General features: G+C 33.9%; 1 protein-coding gene across 3 annotated transcripts; it reads left to right on the top strand.

Annotated features, from left to right (window-relative positions):
• Positions 1 to 48: 48 nt before the first annotated feature.
• LOC125049918 (spastin) lies at positions 49 to 24,156 on the top strand. 3 transcript variants are annotated; one of them, XM_047649454.1, is made up of 11 exons: positions 49 to 660; positions 827 to 997; positions 1,163 to 1,330; positions 12,087 to 12,277; positions 14,544 to 14,735; positions 15,649 to 15,763; positions 16,556 to 16,698; positions 17,156 to 17,346; positions 18,040 to 18,239; positions 18,740 to 18,923; positions 19,727 to 24,156. In XM_047649454.1, the coding sequence occupies exons 1-10, from the start codon at positions 198 to 200 to the stop codon at positions 18,901 to 18,903; spliced, it is 1,998 nt and encodes a 665-aa protein (XP_047505410.1). In that variant the 5' UTR covers positions 49 to 197; the 3' UTR covers positions 18,904 to 18,923; positions 19,727 to 24,156. The 3 variants fall into 3 exon arrangements, with proteins under 3 accessions (XP_047505410.1, XP_047505403.1, XP_047505420.1); XM_047649447.1 differs by having other exon boundaries at positions 14,532 to 14,735; XM_047649464.1 differs by lacking the exon at positions 1,163 to 1,330 and having other exon boundaries at positions 14,532 to 14,735.
• The last annotated feature ends 284 nt before the right edge of the window (positions 24,157 to 24,440 follow it).

Here is a 24,440-nt window from a genome sequence, read left to right as displayed (position 1 = left end):
TTAAGTTTTTTAAAACTTTTTTCTGCATCTGCAATTCTGCAGTCTGTACTGGTCGCTGGAGCACCGAGCAGTCGCAGTGGGCTCTCGTCGCGATGTACCGTTGTATTTAGGTTTTGTGTTAAAGAATAATAAACGTGCGTCTGCTCAAAATTGTATGGCTATTTGGTGTTGAAACAGCCGAAACATTTGTGTTCTTAATGGTTTCCGGTGATGATTTCAATGGTGGCAGATTACCGCGAAAAACAACTAGATCTCCGAATAGAAAATCAAAGAAGGTTGATGCAGATGTAGTAAAAGGATCAGCGTTGCGAAATGAATCGCAACCCTCTGTCCACAAAAGAAACCTCTACGTGGTTTCCTTTCCGATTATTATTCTTTTCAACCTGTTACGATCCATTTTATATCAGTTATTTATAATTTTCAAATATTTGTATTCTGCATCACATCGGTTTATCCATAGGCCTCATAAAAGTGGTGAGTGCAATTTGGAAGTGGTTGTTAAAGACGGGATTATATCGACAGAAATTGTCCACGCTGAAGAAATGCCGTATACAAATAATGTTGGACCAGGAGATCCATTACTAGCCAAACAGAAGCATCATCATCGCAAGGCTTTTGAATACATATCGAAAGCATTGAAGATAGATGAGGAAAATGAAGGTACCTACATATAATCCTTTGATACTTTTTATTTTGAATATGAAATGTTTAGAAATAGTTTAGTTAAAAAAAAATCCAGAAATATAGTTTTATTTATTTTAGATATTTTGTTTCCCATATTATAGAATAGAATTCCAAAATTAGTATTTATGCTTTAATTTTATAGGACAAAAAGAACTAGCCATAGAATTATATAAAAAAGGGATCTATGAATTGGAGCGTGGTATTGCTGTGGATTGCTGGGGAGGTCGTGGAGATGCATGGCAAAGAGCTCAAAGACTACATGAAAAAATGAAAACTAATCTGGGAATGGCGAAAGACCGGTTACATTTTCTTGGTATGATATTAAGTTATATTTATACATCACAGCTATTATTATTTATGCTCTAAATTTACGTTATGTGTCAAATGAAATTGGCTGTGAACTGCATGATAGCTTTTTCTTTTGTTTTTTAAACACCACAATATAAACTGGTTTAACAGAGGAATTATTTCAATGTAGCCAACCTTGTGGCCCTGAGTAAATTGGGGGTTGAAACAGAGCCTGAGAGGAGTGAAAAAAAACCTATGGAGTCCCCATTTAAGGCGAGAAGGCCACTAGAGAAGTCGAAGACGACACTGCTAGCGCATACAGAAAGTAACAGTGGTCAAACGAAGCCACCAACTGAAGGTAGAATACCACACTATACTTAGCTTCGTTTGACATAACCTACTGCAAAATGAGAAAAATATATAACACTTGATGACAAAACAATTATTTGATTGGTATTTTGTTGAGCAGTGTTTGCATGTGGGTTCACTGTGCTTACTAATTGTTTCATGCTTTCTGTGTGACACATTACAATTGTGTGATACAGAGTAAGTGTTTTTGTAGAGAACGAGAATCATATTTGGATTTTTTATTTCATGCATGTCATATAACATAGGAGATTTTCATAATAATATTATATTCCACATCATTTGGTTGTAGCTAACATTAAAAGGTAAGTATTAACAAATAAAAAAAAGTGTATTTTAACAAGGATATACAGGAGAACCTTCTTATCTATACTATATGCATCATTTTTAATTTCATCTGCATTCATATGAATCACTAATATTAAATAAATAAAAGTTTATTTTTATATCTAATATATAATAGTTTTATCTCTGAAAAAGTTGTGTACTTAATGAAGTTATTAATAACAATAATTATGATAAGTGAATGTTTGCCGAAAACGATTGATTGTGTCAAATTTAACCGCCAGTACATGTTTAGTTATCTATATATATATAATGAAAATGGTCTTCGTTTGAGGCTCATCTATCTTCTTCTATCTATATTATATATATATAATGAAAATGGTCTTCGTTTGAGGCTCAATCACGCCTAAACCACTGATCGTATCGACATGACTACCACCATTCGATGCGAAATTTTTCCTAGTTGGTTTATGTCTATTTATTTATTAAATTCCAACGTTCCTTCATTTTTTTATTGCTGTTTTACATTTATGAAAATTTATCCATACAGACTTCACCGCGGAAACATTCGGGGAGGCTTCCTAGAACCTCTAAACGTCAACTCTATCAGTTAAAAACTCGATTTTCGAAATATTTCAATTTTCTTAGCGGGAAGTTAAAAAGAAGAATAATAAAAATATGAAAAAAAATAAAATAATGAAACATAAAATTTATTTTAATTCGTCCAGCAAAGCGGGCGCGAAACGGCTAGTACTTGTATATAAGTATCATGATTACTAGGGGGATGTCATAGAAAGTAATGATGCGTTGCACTTTACATTTCCGCTTATCCGTGTTTCACAATGGGTACGTATCATGGGTCAGTAGTCACCTAGCGTAATAAAATATATGCGATATGTATTATGTTACAAACTTTCTATGAAACAAGGACATATCAAGTGACACTTAACAAGATTAAAGGACGAACGGGAAGTCCATTGTCCTAACGGTGTAAGACAGACTAAAATAGCAAGTTTGCTTTTTCTAGTCGCATGAAGGATGGCTCGCTATTGTTGTCTTATAAGCGACATAGACTTATATACTTCATTTATAATCATACGATAGTTGTACTATTTATGAAAATGCAGGATAATCCGTTTAACCAATTTCGATAGGTAAGAATAAAACAAGGGTTTTAAATGTATTCTTCCAAAGTTCCATTTTCAAAACGCTAATAATTTTATTTGCGCTTAATAATATACATTTATTTATTTGTATAATAATAAAACAGAATTTTTAGACACTGCACTAAAATCTGTAATTAATTATTGCACGTTATCTCTTGTTCTAAAGGTGGGAACTGACCAACGTTACGAGGTGTAATGTAACATGTAATGTAATGTTACACAGCGAGCATTCGTGCAGTCAGTACTTCGTGTTACGTCGTGTTTCCCCGTAACACGACGTACTGACTGCACGAATCTTCGCTATGTAACATTACATTACATGTTACATTACACCTCGTAACGTTGGTCAGTTCCCACCTTAATAGCAGCGAATTTATTTTGCAATTGCATAGTGGATCTAATTTATAATAACTAAAGTGAAAATATCAGTTTCATATGGCCTGAAGCCAAAACTTCGAATAGTTTTACAGTTCTGTGAACTCATAATTTCTGTACATAAACCTGTCTAAATGCGTGTTAACTTAATTAATATATCACAGTTATTTTGAAAGCCTTCCGAGAAATTGAAGACCTGACGAATAACCATAAAAATACGTCTTGATATACTTAATACTTATATATAGTCTTACGAGAGCTAAACTATAGATTGGATGTTGGTATTAATCAAACCAAATTTATTTAATCATACTGGTGCGCAGTTATGAACATCGATATAAAAAAAGGAAAATCTAAATTTACTACCATTGAGCCATGCTTCACAATGGCTTCATATTGCATATTAAAACAAAATGTCATAATAATATCGTCACCAATATTTACGTTGGTTGCATTTGAAATGAAATCGTTTATTTTGTTATAAGAACGAAACATTCAGTAAATATTTAACTATGGTTAATATAATATATTAATTAAACGAAACCAACCCGAGTTTATCAATAGGTCTTCATGTCAATTCCTTTTAAATTTTCCAAGGGCTTTGTGGTATTTGGATAATTCTAAGAAAGCCCCAAAAGTGGGGCTTCCCCGTGAAATCGATACTGATATTACCTTTCTTAATTTAAGAAATCGTAACTAAATCGGTTATCTCTTTGATACCCCAAGCACAATAGATACAGAATCCAGTCGTGACGTTTCGATCGTGATGCGAATGAAAATAGATAAAGCCGCGGAAATGTCACGCTTATTTATAATTAAAACGAAGCTAATGTTCCACTTACAGCATACTGTTGACATATTGCCATTATCTATATAAAAAGTCTATTAACAATCGAGTTGAACTAAAAAACCGAAAGGACTACTAATATGTTGTAATCAGGGTAATTGATTTTTTTCAGTTCAGTAGTTTTTGCGTTTGTTCTTTACGAACATGCCTTTTTAATTATTTGAGGATCAGGGTGTAAGGGTGAACTTTCTAAGACTTCAAATTAATCCACATTTTTTGTAACAATAATCTCATTATTTAATATAAATAACGTAAAACAGTATATTACAATTTGTTTAGTCGGATGTAAGACATAATAATATAGTAAAATAGTTGATACCGTTCGTACCTATAATAAATCTCGCAAATAGGATTTTCTTACTTATAAATTATTCTGCAGTCTAGACTCGAACAAAGTCTAGCCATTTCATTTTTTCTCTATTATTCTTTTAACAATAGACCTCAGAGTTCTTAAACACTCTGCGATCGCAAACACTTCAGTTATTATGAGATACTTGTATAAGAGTTTGAAAGGAGGAAAATATTGAAATTTGTATTGTCTAAGTCTCATAACAGACCAAATAATCACATTTATGTACCGAAAAAATAAGTCTGATAACGAAATATAGGTACATATATAGTTTAGCGATAAAAAGCAAAATTTCACGTCGAAATCCTCCATCGATGTTTTTTAATTGTATAGTAATTAATACTGATTTATAAGTTTCCTTTAAACTGAATTCCCTGTAAATCTTTTGTACAAAATAAAACGAGTGAAATCTATTACAGTCAATACCTTAGTCAACATTAACATTGTATTTTATTATGCGTCATTTAACCTAAAATAGCAATATGAGCAAACTTCGCGTCTACTTCTTATTTCAGTGCTAAAATCGGCCCTTTTATTCCCTTGTTATGTTAGCATAGGCTTTTTAAGCTTTTGAGTCAGCTCCAAACTTTGGAGCTCCAAACTTTGGTCAAACAGTGAAAGCTTTTTTGTACACTGGTATTGAACGTGACAGTTGTAAAACCCGTTTAATAAAAATTTAGTGCAATGCGGTCCTTACTGGATCATTTTATTCGCCGTTATTAATACGAAATCGTTTTTTCAAAAGCCCCATAAAAGCTTTTCAAATATGCGGTTAGGGCAAGATATTATGTAATTTGAAATTTGAAAAAGTAATTTTTATTTATTCAAAAATTAAAAGGGCTGTACTTAAACTTTAATGGTAGGCACTTCTAGCAACTAAATCTGCAACGCTTAGTTAGAATGTGAAGTGTTCTTGAATTAATGGCTTTGAATATTAAACAGGCGTCAAAATCTTACAGCCAATCTCAACATAATATTAAATTTAATTCAATTCGTGGATGGAAAATTACTAATGCGAATACTTTAACAGATTTTAATATTACCTAGACAAGACTATTATTTACGAGCTGGTGGCGACTGTCTTCGTGAAATTACGTTTGGAAGATTGCAATTTGCTATTTTCCGATCTCAGATTTCAAATAAACAAAGCCTAAATGTTGCTTTCTAAGTCCTAAATTAAGCTTAAGACATCCGAACGATTCATAAGTCGTTTTGAGATAAATGATATGTATTACTATTTCCTAATCATTCTCGCAATATTTTTGTATAAAATGTGTTTTTTCGCAGTTAAACGTATTGTTTAATTATTAGTAAACTGTTTATTCAGATTCCAATTTAAAAATTATCCTTTACGATTTTTGTTACTTGTTCGAATTTTGTGTAATTTTTGTATTAAGTCTAATTGAAGTATGCAAATGTAATGGATTGCTAAGGTAAGCAGCATTGAACTACAGACGTTTATCGATCTCATATTATTCTATGTTGATATGAAGGTCGTGTGCAGTGTGGTTCACTTAAATTGATTAAAATATTTTTAGGTGTGTCGCAAAAATCAAAGTATATTCAAAAATTATATAATACTTGCTCATTGCGGCCTAACTCTTATTCAAATATAATTTAAAAAAACTTATTGTGTAGGTTCGTTTATTAAAAGTAAACTGAATTCTATATTAAAGATTTACGTATTTCAGTTATTTTTATACACAGTTTTTAATTTGCTTGAAGTCGCGACGTCGAAATTGTACTTACCTACTAATTATTAATTAGTATTTACAGGTTAAAACTTTCAACTACTTTGCATTTAACGTAACATTTTAAATAAAAGAACAATAGGAAAAGTATTTTTTTCATAAAATATGCTTACATTATTGTTACAGTGCAACGAACCTCTAGGTCTGCAATTCTCTAAGTCTGATTAGAATGGCTAGACATTTTCATTGTCTAAGTTAAATAAATAATTATTTGTGTGTTCTTTTGTAAATTGAACTTTATATATTTTGTATTAGATACTTTTTATCCTATTAGTAGTATTAGATGTTTAATCCTATTTTAAATAATTTATTTATTACGTAATGTATTTTTTTATATTGATGAGGTAAAGATTATTCGGATCGTTATTGTTTGATTTTCAGTATACTTGTTTCGGGTATATTAGACAAAGATCAAACAGACACTGAATGTGTCTGATATTGGGGAGTTACGGGTCTTTCGTCTCTATATTAAACCATTACACATTATAAAAAAGAATAAGCGTAAATTAATTTCACGACCTTTTAGACATACGCCCGAACCCAATAACCTATCTCAATCCATGATCCACCATCTGAGTTAGTAATCTTAATCCAAATGTTGTAATAAGTGTGCCAATACCCAATCGACGGATTGTAATGGCCATCTGTCGCTACAAGCTATCCATGGGAGGTCGTATCGGTGTCTGGATAGACCTTTGTATGAAAATGACAGTTGACGAAAGCTCGATTTCAACAGTTAATTATTTTAACAGATTTTAACTTACACCAGTTTTTTAAATAATTAAAAAACTGTTTGTTATGTTTTAAACATACACGCATGTATATTTTAATGTTATTTGTACGATTTTATTTGGTTTACATTGATTATTTAATATGAGTGAAAACTCGGTAAAATGGAACGACAAAAAGCATTTTATCCTTCGCCAAAAATGGATTGTCTTCGTAGGGTTTGGTTATTTGGGATGCAGATAGGAAATCGATCGACTGTCACGGTCTGATCTCAGATTGAACACAATGGATTGATTATTGGGTTCGGCCGTTAGAGCAGTGTTGGCCAAGTGGCTTCTGCGTGCGACTCTCATCCTTAAGGTCGTAGCTTCTATCCCCGGCTGTTTACGAATGGAATTTCTTTCTATGTGCGTATTTAACATTCGATCGAACTGTGAAGGAAAACCGGCTTGCCGTTTTATTTTCGATTATAGCAACGGCTAATTTGCAGTTGTAACATGATCTTAATTACAGTGCCTTTTTACAAGGTATTTGTTTAATCTTTCAGCTTAAAGTTTAAGGTAAATACGACCTACTTTTCTCACTTTCGCGTGTACATAAATTATACTTTGACCTTAACCTGACACCTTTTTGCGAAATTTCATAATATTTAAATTTTTACGCAGCTAAGGTATACATAGCGTGTTATTTTTTAGTTTCTTTTTTCTTTTACATTTTATTACTAGCTGGCCTGGCGAACATCGTACCGCCTAACAGTCTCTTCTTTATTTTTTTAAAATACTTATTCTGCTACTCGGGACACCGGTCTAGCTAGTAAGATAAAAAAAAGAAAGTTGATAATAGTCAAAGCTGTAAAAAGCGAGCTTTTATGTGTAATTCGACGTCCTGTGTTCTTGTTTGTTATTAAGTATTTACGTTTTATTGTTTATAAATTTTAATGAGATATTTGAAACGGTCAACTAGCCTTTTCTCTTAGCCGCCCCCGCCAACTTCGACCCGAATTAATATATATTTTTTGCTTAGTCTACCGTTTTAGTACCTACATACCAACATATGGAACATTAAGCTATATTACCCCATAGAGACTGTTCGATTTTCCGGAATAAAAATCTAAAAAAACTAAATTTTCAATATTTTTTGTATTCGCCAATTTTTCTCTCCATACAATCTCAGAGAACAAGGAATTAATAAATAAAGCACCCGAATTTGTCCACCGCAATAGTTATAAGCTTAGAAACATATTTTTAGGCTTTTAGATATAATATATCTTTTGTTCAATATTTTCTAACCTTAAATCTTACAAGAAAAGAAAGCTACTATATTATGAATCACAATCTTGTCTATATTATTATTATGCTTACTTAATTTTCTATAAAAAAATTTAGTTGATGTAAGATAATTTCAATTAACAGTTTCGTGGTGTCTAGAATTTATTTATTCACTAACCACACAAGATTCGTTGATCGTTTTATCTTTTTGCTAACTGCATTGCGTCAAACCATGATAAATTATTAAATATTCTGAGAAGTTTTAGACACCAATTAAGCTTCAGTTTAAATTAAACCACGACGAGTGAGAGCTTTACAGTTAAATTTATAAGTAGTTATGTATATTGTAAATCTATTTTAATGTTAGTAAAGTTTGAAGGTTTTTTTGTTTCTACAAAGCCAGATTACTAACTAAAAAATCTTTTAGTCAATGTATTATACTCTAAAATTATTAAAAAAGTCTCGGTAGTATGGTGTAGGTCTTGCTCTAGGCATTTTACCTAGGCCCAGGAAATTACCACGCGCATTAACTTCGTTCATTAGCCTAATAGTGTCCACAATTTATATATAGAAAAACATTGTTTTCATATAAACTAAATTCTTATTAAATTGACAAAACAAGCGAGAACAAACGAATACTTTGAATGACGTAACACAAAGCGTCTAATATCTCTGAAAAAGGCCCAACAAAGAATGTTGAGCTCGCGGCCTCATTCCCTTGAAATGGAGTAGGCACTCATTGCGGGCGACGTGAAAGCCTCTTTTCATGTTTCTTTTTTAATATAAATATTGTACGGTTTTAAAGGTTTTTTATCTTCAAGTCCTTATTTGTTTAATTTTATATAACAGAGATATAATTTGCAACATTTTGTTACAAGTAAGTTAAATTAAGTAAAGATTTATACAAAAACCGTTGTATCTATTCAATTCGTGGGAAGACGTGATGATTAATCAGTCATTCTCATATGATTATTATAAGTGTATTATTACACTGTACCAAGACAGTACAATAACCTAAATGAAAAATAACTGTGAAACCTTGTGTGGACATTACACTTATTAATTTTCATATAGGTTTATTTACAAGCGAAATACCTACTACTACCGTTTTATATCAGACTCTAGTACATTCCTTTGTGTCTAGGGGTAGATCAAAGTACTCAGACAGAGCCTTATTATTGAAGAGTTTCTTTCAGAAGGGTTATATTATAGCCTGAGGCTTAGTGAGGTTTTACTTACTATCTACTACTTCTACCCCTTGTAAATTTGAAATATGATTAAAAAGATGGTAGGTACCTATTTCACGTTCTAGATTTATTTGGTTTCTGCAAGAACATAGATATTTAAAATTTATTTTTAAATATTCTACGTCTTGTATCTTTGATTGGCACTCGTTTTTCTATTCAACTTAAAGTTATTTTAACAAGTAGGTGGTTTTTATTGTTTTTATTGGACTGATGGATTTAATGTTATCATTCTTAAAATATTATATAATATATGTGGTGACAAAAACGATATTAAATCCGTGTCACTTAGACACAGACTTAGGTGACACTACATCACTGTTGTGAAAAAATTTAATTAAATATGACCTCTGGCAAGCCTTTCTAAAGGACCCTCAGAGTTTGGGCATTCGACGGACTAGTCATTGCGCGAATTATTGATCTATTTTAGTGTCGTCACATACTTCGTGATAGTGTCCTATATACGGCAGTACAATTGCAACAAAATTTTCACTAGTCATATAAGAGGATTGTCCAGTCGGATCTACACGGTCTGAGAAGTACAGATTATAATTTGCTGTCCAACCGGAAATCAAAACAGATCCCCAAGCAACCGTTCTACTATCGGTACCCAACTACTCATTGTATAAGATTACGTTTTATTCACGATACACCTACAGTTTACCGTTTATAGTCACTCTCTCTATCTTTGTGTTGATAAAATTTAATAAGTATGTCGATAAATTGACGACCCAGTTTTGTAATCGTACGAAAGTCTGGTTTGGTACGAGACAATTAGTACACCTACGCTGTATAGGTGGTCCAAAATGTTCTTGGGACTTGTAGTTGGCTCATCGCTCCGCCTGTGGCTTTGTAGTATACGTGGCGTTAACTTCTGGCGAAATGGTTTCCGGTTGTCATAGAAGCTTGATCTCCTCTTTGCAATGTTACGCGTCTATATGTCTATATATTTAATATGTTTTGTAAAGTTGGAGGGTTATGGGACGGCCTTCTGTTTTAATAGTTTCGATATGGAACATGAATCTGATTATTAAGTGATCTTATAATTTTTTTATTTAAGTTGACAGAAACAGTTATTTTTAATCAAACAAAACATTTATTGAAAATTAATCAATTTGACTCGAGAATTAAAGCGTGGAACCGATACCTCTATTGTATCTCGTTGGTAGATTTGTTGCCTTTTTCAATTTTAAATTACTTATTTCGAAATCCGACTACATTCAATATTATGGCAAATGCGAGCGATTTTGTAATACAGCAGAATATCAGAGAGATGTTGACATCGTAAATTGAGGCTGTAGAAAGCATTCTAAGTCGTAACAGAATAAAAGTGCCTTTTAAAATCGGAGATTATTATATTTTTTAAGTGAAACTTCTTTAGGCGCATGAGTGTAAAATTTTTACGGTTGAAACGCAATAATAATAATATTAGCGTCACGAAGATGTGCAGCGTTTTTGTCGAAGAAACGGGAGAGAGCGATTGAGACCAATTGAGAGAGAGTGAGAAAGGGCGAACGTAGTATAAAGCAAATAGCCATGGACCGAGAGTTGAGAGTACGGGAGATCGAGAAAAAATATACGCTATTGGTTGATGTATTCGTTTAGTAGTTACATATTAGAACTTTAGGCAATTCTGTCGCATAACGTCTCGTGCAGTAAACGCAGATTTTTTATTTATTTATGTTATCATTAGCACGTATACAGTGTGTAAACAACTAAACAGTGTGAATATAGCTATACATAGAGTGATCATATATTGGTACATGATCATCTATTGGGGCTTTTACCTTAGTAATAATTAAGTTACAAAGAAGTTTCACTTCTGACATGACGTGTACTTTGTACGCAGGCATTTTTTTAGTCTATTTGGTCATCGAACCATGCAGGACCTGCATTACCTTGACGTACGTCATTCCACAACAGCGTTTTTTAAGGCAGTTTTTTCCGCGCACCACTTGTATGTGGAACCAGCAGCCCATTGAAGTATTTCCGAACCGATTCGACTAAGGTTCCTTCAAGAAAAGAGCGTATCAATTTTGAAAAGACTGGCACTTGCGAGCCTTCTGGCAATGTTCGGAGCTATGACTGAACATGAGGTGAGCCCCCTGCCCCCCGTTATTTAAAAAAAAGGCAGGATACATGTATTGGTGGCATTATTCCAAGTCATAATAATTTACTTTTAAACCAGAATATTATAAAGTTTAAATAAGCATACAATGGATGTAGGGAAAGTAAATAGTATTGGTATGAATGTTGTTGAATACTAATTAGTGTCTCACAATCTATACTGCAAATTGAAATCCACATACACGAGCTGTTTAAGCTATTCTTTTATTATCTTGTGTATCTTCATAATCCAATATTTATAATAAGTGGCGCTACATCATCTGGGTCTTAGCTTAAGATTGCGTCCGTTTATTCGATCGCTTTTATTTCTATAGACACGTAGGTGTCAGCCTACTGTGTCTGACACATGTCATCGGGTTTGAGAGACGCCGCTTTCCTCAAGGTTTGCCTTCACTGTAGTAGCATGTGCTTATTGGGATTTATAAAGACCCATTGGTGCACAGCCGTGATTCGAAGACACGACCTATGAGATGAAACTGATACACGTAATTTCGTGCAAATGAAACTCTTCAGATACTATCCCCGTCCAATATAGCGCATCACGTTAAATGGCGTAGGTTAATAAAATATTAACCCCTGTCAATTCATTGATATATATTATTTTTAGTTGCCGGTCGTAAGCTAACAACAGCCAGCAGAAGGACACAGAGTGGAATGGGCGGGCCCCTGATGAAGTCCCAAACTCTACCTCGATCGATGGGCAGGTCATCATCGCAGCCGAATAGCTCGAACGGTGGCTACAGTAGATATCCAATGAAGCCGGCATCCACACCGCCAGCTGTCAAACGACAATTATCTGTAAGTATATTATACATAACATTTTATCGGTGAAGTATATGACTAGCGGACCCGATATATGTAGTCCTGACTCATCTTAAATACAAAAAAAAAAGGTAAATCTAAACTATTCTCGAATCCACGGAGTTCAACAGACAAAAAAACATGAATGTATATAAAAATTAGGCGTGGTCTTTGACATATTAGTTTTTATTTTTATGAAGTTAAAAACTGTTCGTTGTATGTATCTCCGAGAAGTCGATACAACAACGCAACCAACCACGAATTCGAGTATTTTTTTAAATTAGAAAAATAAATGAAAAATTTAGTTTTTTTAGTAGGTACTTAGGATTTAATTCCGGAACAGTAAACAGTCCCTATGGGATAGCATAACAAAATGTTTCGTTATGTTGGTATGTAGCTACTAAAAGGCCTACCCTTAGTCAAAAAACTTACAAAGGCGGTACGAAGTTCGCAGGGGCAGTTAGTTAACAATAAAGATTAAATATATTTATATAAGAATTAACTTGATATGGCAAAACGCAGCCTCCAACTGGTATGTGAACCTTATAAGGGTTTCACTGTAATAGATCTAGTTTTTTATAGTTGCCAGATGTTTACTGTACTTGACATCTTGCGGATACAATTCAGCCCTATAAAATCAATAAATGATATTCCAATTTTCCTTTGAGAACGTAATGAGAAATAAAAACGTCAAATACCCGCCCAACAAGCTTTTATGGAACCGCCTGGACTTAATTTCCGGGAAAACTTAACGAGCTTTCCGTAAACTACTTTCGTATTTCCACAAAAGAAGGTTCTGCTAACTTGTAAAACTAGTTTTATGACTTAGTGAAAAAGTTTTCACTTAGCATGTAAAACATAGTGAACCGTGTTGGTCTAGTGGCTTCAGCGTGCGACTCTCATACCTGAGGTCGTAGGTTCGATCCCCGGCTGTGCACCAATGGACTTTCTTTCTATGTGCGAAAAGTCGACGGAGTGTGTCAGGCACTGCCAAGGCCAAGACCTACAGGTTGTAGCGCCACTGATTCATTTTATTTATGTAAAACATACAGTCAATATAGATTATCAGTGCAGTCATATTTCTAAAACCTTGTAATGATTTACAAGATGTTGACAAACAATTATCTAATGAAGTATATATTTGATTAATCAATTGCATTGCCCGCGTGGCACAGTTTAGTAACATGTTGGACTGCAGATTACTGATTATGAGGTACGCGTTTCAAATCCCGGACTGTGTCGAAAAATATTGCGACTTTTAACAAGAAAAAATTATTAGTATAGTCTGTGCGGAACTCTTTCCGCGAGAATAACCAGTGATGCCAACTTGGGGGTTTCCCCCCAATTTAGGGGGAACCAAGTTGTCCTGGGGGTTTTCAGATTGTACATTTAGTTGCTTTAAGGGGGTGCAAGATTTTTAAACGCACTTATTTATACAATTTATATTAAGCGTAGAACTCAACCAACAAACTAAACAAAATAATAACTCCAATAACATTAGTGAAATAAATTTTACACCACTTGAATGGATTTGTGATGCATCTTTGAAAATACCTCTCAAATCGATACAATCGAACAAACACTAGGTTTTTTTATCGATATTTGAAGATGATTCTACGGGGAATATTCTGTAGGAGTTGGCATCACTGATTCAAACCGGCGTCGCATCTGGACAGTAAAATTGTTATTGTCTATCCCTCATTTTATTTATTCACAAAAATTATATGCTTTTAATTTTTACATATTCAAGACTATTGAATTATAATGACGTAACAGTATTGTCAACTTAACAATGTTTCACTTACATTATCATATAATAACTCACATCTAAAAATAAATTACTCAGTGGCGCTACATCTTTTTAGGTCTGGGCCTCAGATTTATGAATCTGTTTCATGATATGTCAATCTAATAAGCATGTAGGTGATCAGCATCCTGTGCCTGACACTCGCCGTCGACTTTTTGGGTCTAAGGCAAGCCGGTTTCGTCACGATGTTTTCCTTCACCGTTCGAGCGAATGTTAAATGCGCACATAGAAAGGAAGGCCATGTGTACAGTCGGGGATCGAACCTACGACCTCAAGAATGAGAGTCGCACGCTGAAGCCACAAGGCCAGCACATCTAGGTCCATTTAAATTAAGTTTTATTTGTATTACCAATAAACATCGACACATTTCATGAAGTCTTTACTGACCTGTTCATATCATGCATCATCATTCATTAACCGATCATACCATTCGCTCACGATCAGGGCGCGTATCAGGTACCGGCAAACGGTTCACCAGTAAGAAGAGCAGTAAGTGGCGGCTCGCAGCGAGGCACGCCTACTAGAAGTAGAACCCCGCAGTCGACGCTTTCAGTACGAGGTGTCGATCCCAAGCTGGTTCAACTTATACTGGACGAAATTGTTGAAGGTGGACCTAAGATACACTGGGAGGATATCGCTGGGCAGGATGTAAGTTTTTTTAGTATAGATAAGTAGAAAGTGTACCTAGTTTTACAATATGTTGAAGTTAACGATCCGTTTTACTTTTAATTTTATAAATAAACTAAGTACAAAAACACCACTAGGTTTGGCCTGATAGTCCACTCCACAATTCGACTTTACTTAGCCGCTAACTACTTCAGAGGAATAATAGTGAATAAAAAAAAACAAAAGAAAAGCACATAAAATAAAGGCATATTTAAAAAAATATTAAGCATGTAGGTGATACTATACACGTCGCAGCCAACTAGTTTATTAGCAGTTCAATCAACAGCCTATCCTCTTAACTCAACAGCGCCGTTTAACTAGCGGCCTGAAAGATATTCAGCTGATTAAACAGCTAGGCAAATTACTTGGATCGATGATGTTTTATTACTTGCCTAGCCTGTTGACTGTTAATTTAAATTTAGTTCCACTTTCTGCCACCTCTTCTGCTTTACATACATATAACGTCTACCTTTAATTTATGGAGCCAACCTATACCAGGTTGTCCAATTATTCAATCCTTATTCTTTAGATTTTTTAATATAGCTTTTATGTGCGAATATTAAAATACCCTTTGAACGCGTTTATTTATCACAAATCTTGTTATTGATGTATAATAGAAAATTTGTTTGTGGGATATGTAACGTGGGATAATTATAACAAGTATTATAAACGCGTTTTTAAGTGAAAATGTTTTCTTATACTCGAGTTTCTGTAAAATATATTTTGAAGTTATACTTCTTTTGGCGCGTTATGTGATATTTAAATAAACTTCATTTAACTAGATAATGCATTATAGTAAAACTGTCAATGTATTAAATTCCTTTTTCTATTGTTAGTGTAATTTTTTCATCTTTTCAGCGCATTGCACACACATGTTTTTTTTTGTAACTTTCAGGCAGCAAAGCAAGCGTTACAAGAAATGGTGGTGCTACCCTCATTAAGACCAGAATTGTTTACGGGTTTGCGGTCTCCTGCTAAAGGGCTGTTACTATTCGGACCGCCAGGAAATGGTAAAATATTTTTATTTTAAAATGAATACATTAAAAGTACTCGCCACGTACTTCGTAATGAAGCAAGAAGCATGGTGAGATTCATTTGTTTCTTCAACATATATTTTTAAACCAACTATTAATATATATATTAAATTGTAAAATTGCACTTAAAGGTAGCAATAGACTAAACCACCCAACTGGTAATACGTACTTTTCAAAACAATTCAAATCTCATTGGCACAAATATAATTACACATTTAACAACAGCCAAAAATAGATATAATGAATATTATTGGATAAGTGGCTACGCCAGTCCTCTCGCGAGTCTCCTTAAATGTGAGATTAAGAAATTTATTATAAAAAAATAAATAAATCAACAAAATACATCAATAAGCCGCAATTATGGGAGTAGTTCGGATAAATACCTACAGCTGAGTTTCATCAGATGTCGAGGCAGATTACGAAATTCCATCCGTATTACCTCGACGTCCAACCTTCCACAACTGAGCGTTTTTTTAAGCCAATTTTTTCACCACTATGTGGAACCAGCTGCCCACTGAAGTATTTCCGAACCAATTCGACTTAGGGTCCTTCAAGGGAAGAGCGTACAAATTCTTGCAAACTGGCACCGCACTTGCGAGCCCTCCTCAATGTGGGTCTATGGGCGGTATCACTAATAACATCACGTGAGCCTCCTGCCCGTTTGCCCCATGTTATATAACGAAACACAGTGGTGGCTTCATATCTTTCTTTAAGAAATCACGATTCAATAAATGCAACTGAATTCTTAAAAGTGCCTCAATGTTTCAGGTAAGACCTTATTAGCAAGGTGCGTAGCGGCGGAGTGTTCAGCGACGTTCTTCTCAATATCTGCCGCCACTCTTACAAGCAAGTACGTTGGTGACGGTGAGAAGATGGTGCGAGCGCTCTTTCAAGTCGCAAGGGAGCTGCAGGTCAGTTATTGTCCGTTCACTAGTTTGAATAATATAAATGGTTTATAATAATAATAATAATAATCATTTATTTGCAAGAATATGGTATAAAAATCTATTTATACCATAGTATATATTTGTTTTTTTAAAGAAAGACATTCAAAGTTGTATTGGGAATTTATATTTAATTGAAAATAAACCACTCGCGCTAAAACCCTTGCTATTGGCCTCAGATTTCTGTTTCTGTTCCGTGATTTTTTCTAGACAAGTAGGTGATCAACCTTATGTGCCCAACACACACCGTCGACTTTTTAGCTGTATGGCATGCCGGTTTCTTCAAGATGTTTTCCTTCACCGTGCAATCCACTGAAATGCACAATAGACAGAAAGTCTATTGGTGCACAGCCGAGGATCGAACCTACGACCTCAGGGATGAGTCACGTTGAATTGATTATGCCATGGAACTTATTTGTTGTAGCCGTCAATAATATTCGTGGATGAAGTGGACTCCTTGTTATGCGAGCGGTCAACGGGCGAGCATGAGGCGTCACGAAGACTTAAAACCGAGTTCTTGGTGGAGTTTGATGGGTTACCCGCTGCGGGGGCAGACAGACTTATTGTTATGGCCGCCACTAATCGCCCTCAAGAGTTGGATGAAGCTGCTTTGAGGTATTGTGTTTCTTATTACTATGACATAATAGTACCTAGTGATTTGTTTAAAATTATAAACGACTACTGGACGATAACATTCTTGTGTCCCAGTGTTTGTAATCACACTACCTTCTACTAACCCTTTCAGAACTGACCGATTGACAATTTTTTTTTATTCGGAAGGTCTGGGAATTCGTTTTTAATATCCCAATTTTTTTAATGATTTGGCATTACAAATATATAAATAATAAGTGTATATAGCGATGTCGTCTTCGGTCATATACAGTAAGGACTGACTTCGCCAGACGCAAGATGTAGGCTGTTTAATATCAAGCCGATCACCGTCCGCAATTTAAAAAACTCTTAAAGGACTGGCTTATGAACACACCTTACGCAGAGTTGGTGATGCTTCTTAGAACATACATGTCACACATTACACTCACTACTTCACTCGCATGCACCCACACACTCACTCATGAACACACTAACACACAAATGTTCTCGAATCGAATTAAGTTTGTTATGAAAGAGCTGGGAACTCTGACACAGGTATTTATTACTTAAAAGGGTTCCGAAATTTTACACATTTTAATGTATAAACACATTTTTATTTATTTTTTTATATGGAAAAACATCTAAAGCAATAGCTATATCTTAGTATCTAAGTCTATATTGTCTAATAGTAATATACCTTTAAACTTGAACTTACAGACGATTCCCCAAACGCGTGTACGTTACGTTGCCGGATTCACGTACGCGTGGTGCTCTGTTGCGTCGCGTGCTTTCCCGTGGGTCAGCGGCCGCTTCTATCAGTGAGGATGAACTGGCGAGACTCTCTGCACTAACAGATGGATATTCAGGCAGCGATCTTACTGCCCTATGTAGGGATGCTGCGCTGGGACCGATTAGAGGTAATGCAATATGATAGTACGATTTTGTATAAGCAGTAATGATTCAAGGGAGAACATACTAACAAATCTGTTTGGAACATATATGCTTTCTTTTGTTATTATTTCTTAAAAGAAAAAAAAAACGTGTGGCACTCGGGGACTGCCGCGGTAATTATGCAATTATAATTATTTATTTATTTTTTAAATATGCAGTATTTTTTTTTCTTTCATATTAATTCAATCACTTACTCACTCAGGCTAACAGGTCTATATAGTCTGTCTCGCTCTAACGCGTACCGGCTGCACCGGCCGCGCTTACGCTACGTCACCGATCTCGTCAGAGAGATGTGAATACGCAGTATGCGTTCTGTCCCCCTCTAACAACTAACTATGCATTAATAAATGAACTGGTCACACTGTACGTAAATATCAAAGGACGTACCCATATAATTTGAGACATCAGACAACTAACCTAACCCACATACTGCGTTATAATTAATTAATTTAATAAAAAATTACAGAACTAGATCCAGAAGAAGTTAAATGCCTGGATCTCTCGCTCGTTCGTAATATAATGTACCAGGACTTTATGGATGCGTTGAAGCGAATTCGGCCGTCGGTTTCGCCGCACAGTCTTGTCGCGTACGAGAAATGGTCCGTGCAATACGGCGAGCTTGGCGTATGAATACAGTGATTGTTATACAGGTACCAGGAGCTTATAATTACCTAGAGATTTACAGGTTTCAAATTTCGTGTGCGGGATCAACCAGTGTCCGTTTCATTAAGATTTGTGTATTTTATACCATAGCTATCATTATAGCACTGGGAACCCACGGTCTCTTAACTGAGCGCATACTATGTCACCCACAAAACCTGTGAAAGAGGTTTGAACTCCTGCTGAATATGTATAGTTAAAAGAATATAGATTCCTCAGAATATTGTTATGCTCACACTAGGGTTAGGGTTAGGGTTGAAGGACTCCTTTCTCCGCAATTAGACTCGAGGTTGGTCCGTTGTGCGTACGATATGCTCACACTATAATAATACATACTATAAACATCAATTACTTAAGTCATTTTGACGTGACAACGTCTAATAAATCTTGTCATCACATTGTCCCGTTACGCTCATTGTACGCTTGCGCCATCTATCTCTCTTTCACTCGATTGGCATATGCGTCCGAGGATTCACTCTATGTATCCATACAAAATAGTGATATTTCTATAAAAATATTCAATTTTATTCATAAAAGTATGCAATCTTCATCAATGTTTTGTTAGACGTTGTCACGTTAATCTATCGTCCGTGAACCGACTTTAGAAACAACCATTTTTTTTGTCTCATTTATGTATTTGCAACGTGATACTTGCCACAAATGGAAATATCTTTGCCCATTTAATACTTAACTCGTGTTGCATGACAATTAACAGAATAATGTTTAATTAAGTAAGGCTTATAGTACGTATGAACAAGACCGTTCGTAAATGTTTTTGAAAAAAATATTTCAGGTACTATTTTATACAAGGATCGTAAGGCGATTTCAGAAGCGTCGGATCAATAAGGTTGCGTAAGATGAATGAATTTTGTTGTAAATTTTATTAATGTCGCTCAAATGCCCATCAATTCCATTAATTGCAATAATTGTTTTGACATTTGATTATTATTGTAGTATAAAGTTTAATTTAAACTGGTCTAGTCAGGGGTTTCGTAGTTCAAGCAGCCACATGTATGGCCATACCAATTCAATGTAGTTAATAGAATAGCTCCTAAGATGTAATACGGCTGAATGAAGAAGTCGCTTTTAATGTTGTAGATGCTTTCGTTGTACACCTTTTCTATTCAGTCGGGTTATATTGTGATCCCGTCCAAAAGGATGCCATTAAATTCCTTAATAGGTCTTAGAAATTTTCTCTGAATTCTTCATCCTTTTGGCTATATCCGAAATATTTATATCGTGGTCGATGTTAGAAACATGCATCTCGCTTTAACAATATATATCGCGTAAATTAAAGGGACACGACAATATTTTTATTCAGTATGATTATAATGAATTACGCACAATTAATGAAACTTATATGAGAATTAAATGAATTTGTAGATAATTTGAATGATTATTGGGAATTAATTTGCTTTAAATAAATTGTTTAATGATTCCTGAAGAAAATTAAGACGAATCTACGTATTATGTTTTTATGAATGTATTTAAGTTATCAAATATGTGTTTAAAAAAAAATAACAACATTTTTAAGGCCTGTATTTTAATAGGTATCTCCAGTTACGTTTGTCAATATGTCAATATCGGTTTTCATCGAGTATTCAAGTTAGAGGAATACAATTTCATTATTATTATGATATTAAATTGTATAATACTTAATAATTAATATTTTTACCATTCGAATAATGTTTAAAAAGGAGTTTTTATCTCAATTTAAGAAATATTGTTTCTGAAGTTTTAATGTAAATTTTCAGTCGAACAAATTCACCTGCGTATTACTAAAAGGGGACTTATACATAAAATATGCTCTATACTCTTTGCTCACACAAGTGTTGCAAGTTTAGCGTTATTATTATTTTGTTATTGCTGTAATATTCTTTTTAATTTATATTTGCTTTTTAATTGTTATCTGCACAATTTTTAGTTTTTTTTGTGTTTGTGAATTTCCGAATAGTTTTTATGGCATTTTATTTTTCTAATATACTATGCTGCATCTCTTATGAATACAAAAGACAGAACGGGTAAACCGCTTCCCATAGTTGTCAGTTGCTCAAATGAAGCATTTAGTTCTGTGTAACGAAGATATATTTTCATATTAATAATTTGTAATATAACTGCTGTGTGCCATTGGGGCGGTGTAATTTTGTTTAGTTTAGAAAAGACCATTACAATCATTCCATTCCTTATTTGAATTCTATCGAACTGTTTAAAAAAAGAACGTGTCAAAAATTCTATACATTTTTTTTCAGCCAGGAAATTTTATACCAAACAAAACCTATAAACCTCATTAATCAATTTTTAAGGTATTGTTTATGCTTTGACATTAATTTAAAAAAATAGTTACCAACCCGTATAATTTTCCATATGTATGATATAAACTCGAGTGTAGAATGTTGATGAAATATGTATAATTTTAATCGCTAGCCAATATTTAAGCCAAAATACTTGTAGCTTTATATGAAGTCACGTGCGCTTTAACTTATGTTGAGGTCTTACAACAAAACAAAATGAACCTTATGCAAAATAGAATAGGTCTATATTGCGTTGCTATTAAAATGATGTTCCTCAAAACTGTAATTTGACCAGACTAGAAGAAAAATTACTGGGTAAACTACTTTAACCTCCAATAGGGAATGGTAAGTTGTCCAGTATTAAAAGATGCGCTATTTGCTAAATTTTTTTTACGTACACGCGTGAAAACTCAAAATTTCGTGTCAAATGTTATTCTCATAAGTGAGGCGCACAGTAATTTCATATGATTTAACTCATAGTCTTAATCCAGTTCAATATCGTAGGTATTTTTATATTAGGTAACGTTCATACGCGTAGAACATGTAGTAGGGAATGTGTTGCTGGTTTTATTATAAAGATAGAACGTTATGATGTAATTGAACATACTTTTTAGTTTTTCATATCTGTAAAATAATGTTTGCAATCTGTGGAATCGGCTCCGGTAGAGGTCCAGTATAAGAGGAGAGCTTACTCCTTCCTCAAAGACTGGCACAGATCAAAAGATGTCCATAGGCTGACGTGACTGCTTTCGTTTGCCCCTATCATATGAAAAAACTGCTAGTAAATATTAATATTTCCCTTTATGTATTGGTTTTAGGGTCGATTTCAAAAATATATAGGATTTTGTTCGCGCTATGTATAATTATTATTTTAGAACACAATCTATTAGTTCTATCACCAAAGTGACCAGTGACAATTGGAAATAACAAATGTAAAGGAATATACTTACGGAATTTACACTTTAATGTTATGTATTTGTATGAATATTTGTAATATTGCCTTTTTAGAGCTAATTCCAGCATGAATATTGTATGTGGAGAATGAACTGGGTGGTTCTTGTAATGGATTACATCGTGTTGTCCCTTTCTAACGTTAATTAAAAGAAAGAGATGTATATAACATTTTTCTTGCGTATAGCCAAGTACATTCTCTATGTCTTCGTATTCTAGGCGAGTTGAAATTGTTTAATATTGGTTGTGGTTATTCGAATTTTTTATTCCGAATTGTTGTGAATTTTGTATGTTATCTATTTTATTGCCATTTTAATTGTATTAATTTATGTTAAGTAAACTTATGTTGCATTTTTTATATCGCGTTTGGTGTATGTAAGAGACATTGTTAACAAATTAGACTTCAAGGGCTGTGTCGCTGAAGTTTTTAAATGAATTTTCTATTGATAAAATTCACCAACTAGTTTCACAAGTTCATAATACCGTACAATCAGAAAAATACGATTTGTAATCTGTTGATGGTGTTTCTTTTTGTCTAGTGAAATTAAATAAAACACATTTAACATTTTGCGTATAATTGTATTTGTCACTGTCTAAGTGCTGCAATTGACGTGTAATGTCATTGTCAAAACTAAAAATATTACAACCAAAAAGTTGCTTCAACGAACTTACTAATTGCTGTTTGAAAATCGAACGTAGGCGCAAAACTATTTGGATGTCTGTAATTTTATTTTGGTTTTTATACATTTATTATATTTGCCTTTGTCTATATCGTAATTGCTGTGATTTAGATAATAAGTCATTGCCTTAAAGTTGAAATTATGCTATGAACTGTATACCAAGATCAAGCAATATTGGTTGTTTTATTCACTTCCATATAATTACAAATTTATTTATATAATTGATGGTAAAGGCTGTCAAGCACGGTTTAGTGGCGGCGTCTCCTACGCTTTGTGTTGCCATTTTTCATTAGTTTTTGCAAACCCTTGATAATAATACTATTAATATTGTATGTAAGTTTTAAAAGAGTGTTTGTTGTACTGAACACTGATCGCTTTCAAGACTACTACACTACAGGCCAACCACTACTTGGCAGGCGGTAATTACATAAATTCTTATTAAGCCGTCTTATCTACGAACTAGTACAGATACCGGCAAACATCTTGGACATTAAACAAGGGAGTGGGGGAAAGTTTGCGCAGCGCGGGTCACAAACGTCAACTGATTTACCAATCACGTCACTCTCCCGCCGCCGCGCACCACCCCCCGCCCAGTGATACCTAAAAATCGCTTCTGCGCATGGACAAGGACATTTGTTCAAGATGCTTGCCGGTATATATGAAATAAATCAGCTATTATTCCAATTCAACGTACTAATATTGTAACCGCCTCACGTTGACATATTCAAAAAAACTGTTCGCTTGTCGGAGTAATATGGAGACTGATAAGTACGACTCCCGAATGTCAAAAACGTAACGGATTTTGACGTATTGGAGTCAATTGTCTCGACTCTAACACGAAACAAGAGACGGCTTTTATACTTATGTCAGTATTGTGAGCTTTATATCAAATATTCGACTGATAGTTGCTTTAAATTAATGCTCATTACATGTGAAAAGGGGTCTTTTAATCATATTTCAATATAACCTTTAAATTGTCTAAACATCCAGCAACGATATCAAAGGGTTGACTAATTGCAATCTAACGATCTTTATCAATAATATTTAATGTTTCGAAATTGTTTGAATCTTGTGAAGGTTGTAATTAAAAAATATCGATGCTCTTGCGCTAACAATATTTTAATTTAACGCACGAATTTATATCTTGACTTAATCTCTAATCTTAAGCAGTTGCGTAATGTTGAGAGAAATGTGTATTTTTTCATAATTTTTCGTAAACTTAACTTTAAGCACTCGCCTAACGTCTTACACACTACGCGTATGTGATACACCGTTTATTGATAATAAACGATTAATTTGTGGATTTGTGTTTTATTTATTTATTAAAGTTTACCACATACTAAATCTACGGTATTTTGTTACAAACTCTTTTATCTAAAATGTATGACAATTTAGCTAAACATTAATGTTACAAAAAGAATTAAAGAAAGAGAAATTTTTGTTTTAAAAAAAATTACCAGAAAAACTGCGAATTAGGTTCGAGATAGACGCTTAATAATGCTTTCTTTAAAGTCGATCAGCCCACTACCGAATATATCCAGCTCCGGATAAATACTGTTTAATCCTATGTTGGTTTTTGCAAAAG

The sequence above is a fragment of the Pieris napi genome, chromosome 1 (assembly GCF_905475465.1).
Source record: "Pieris napi chromosome 1, ilPieNapi1.2, whole genome shotgun sequence".
In the NCBI taxonomy this organism is placed as follows: Eukaryota; Metazoa; Arthropoda; class Insecta; order Lepidoptera; family Pieridae; genus Pieris; species Pieris napi.
The sequence above is the reverse complement of the archived record's forward strand: the minus strand, read 5'-3'. Positions and strand labels throughout refer to the sequence as shown.

Coding starts and splice junctions, on each gene's coding strand:
- LOC125049918 (XM_047649447.1), top strand. CDS start 198: ATGGTTTCCGGTGATGATTTCAATGGTGGCAGATTACCGCGAAAAACA. Junction 16,699..17,155: donor AAGTCGCAAGGGAGCTGCAG/GTCAGTTATTGT, acceptor TATTTGTTGTAG/CCGTCAATAATATTCGTGGA. Junction 17,347..18,039: donor TTGGATGAAGCTGCTTTGAG/GTATTGTGTTTC, acceptor TTGAACTTACAG/ACGATTCCCCAAACGCGTGT.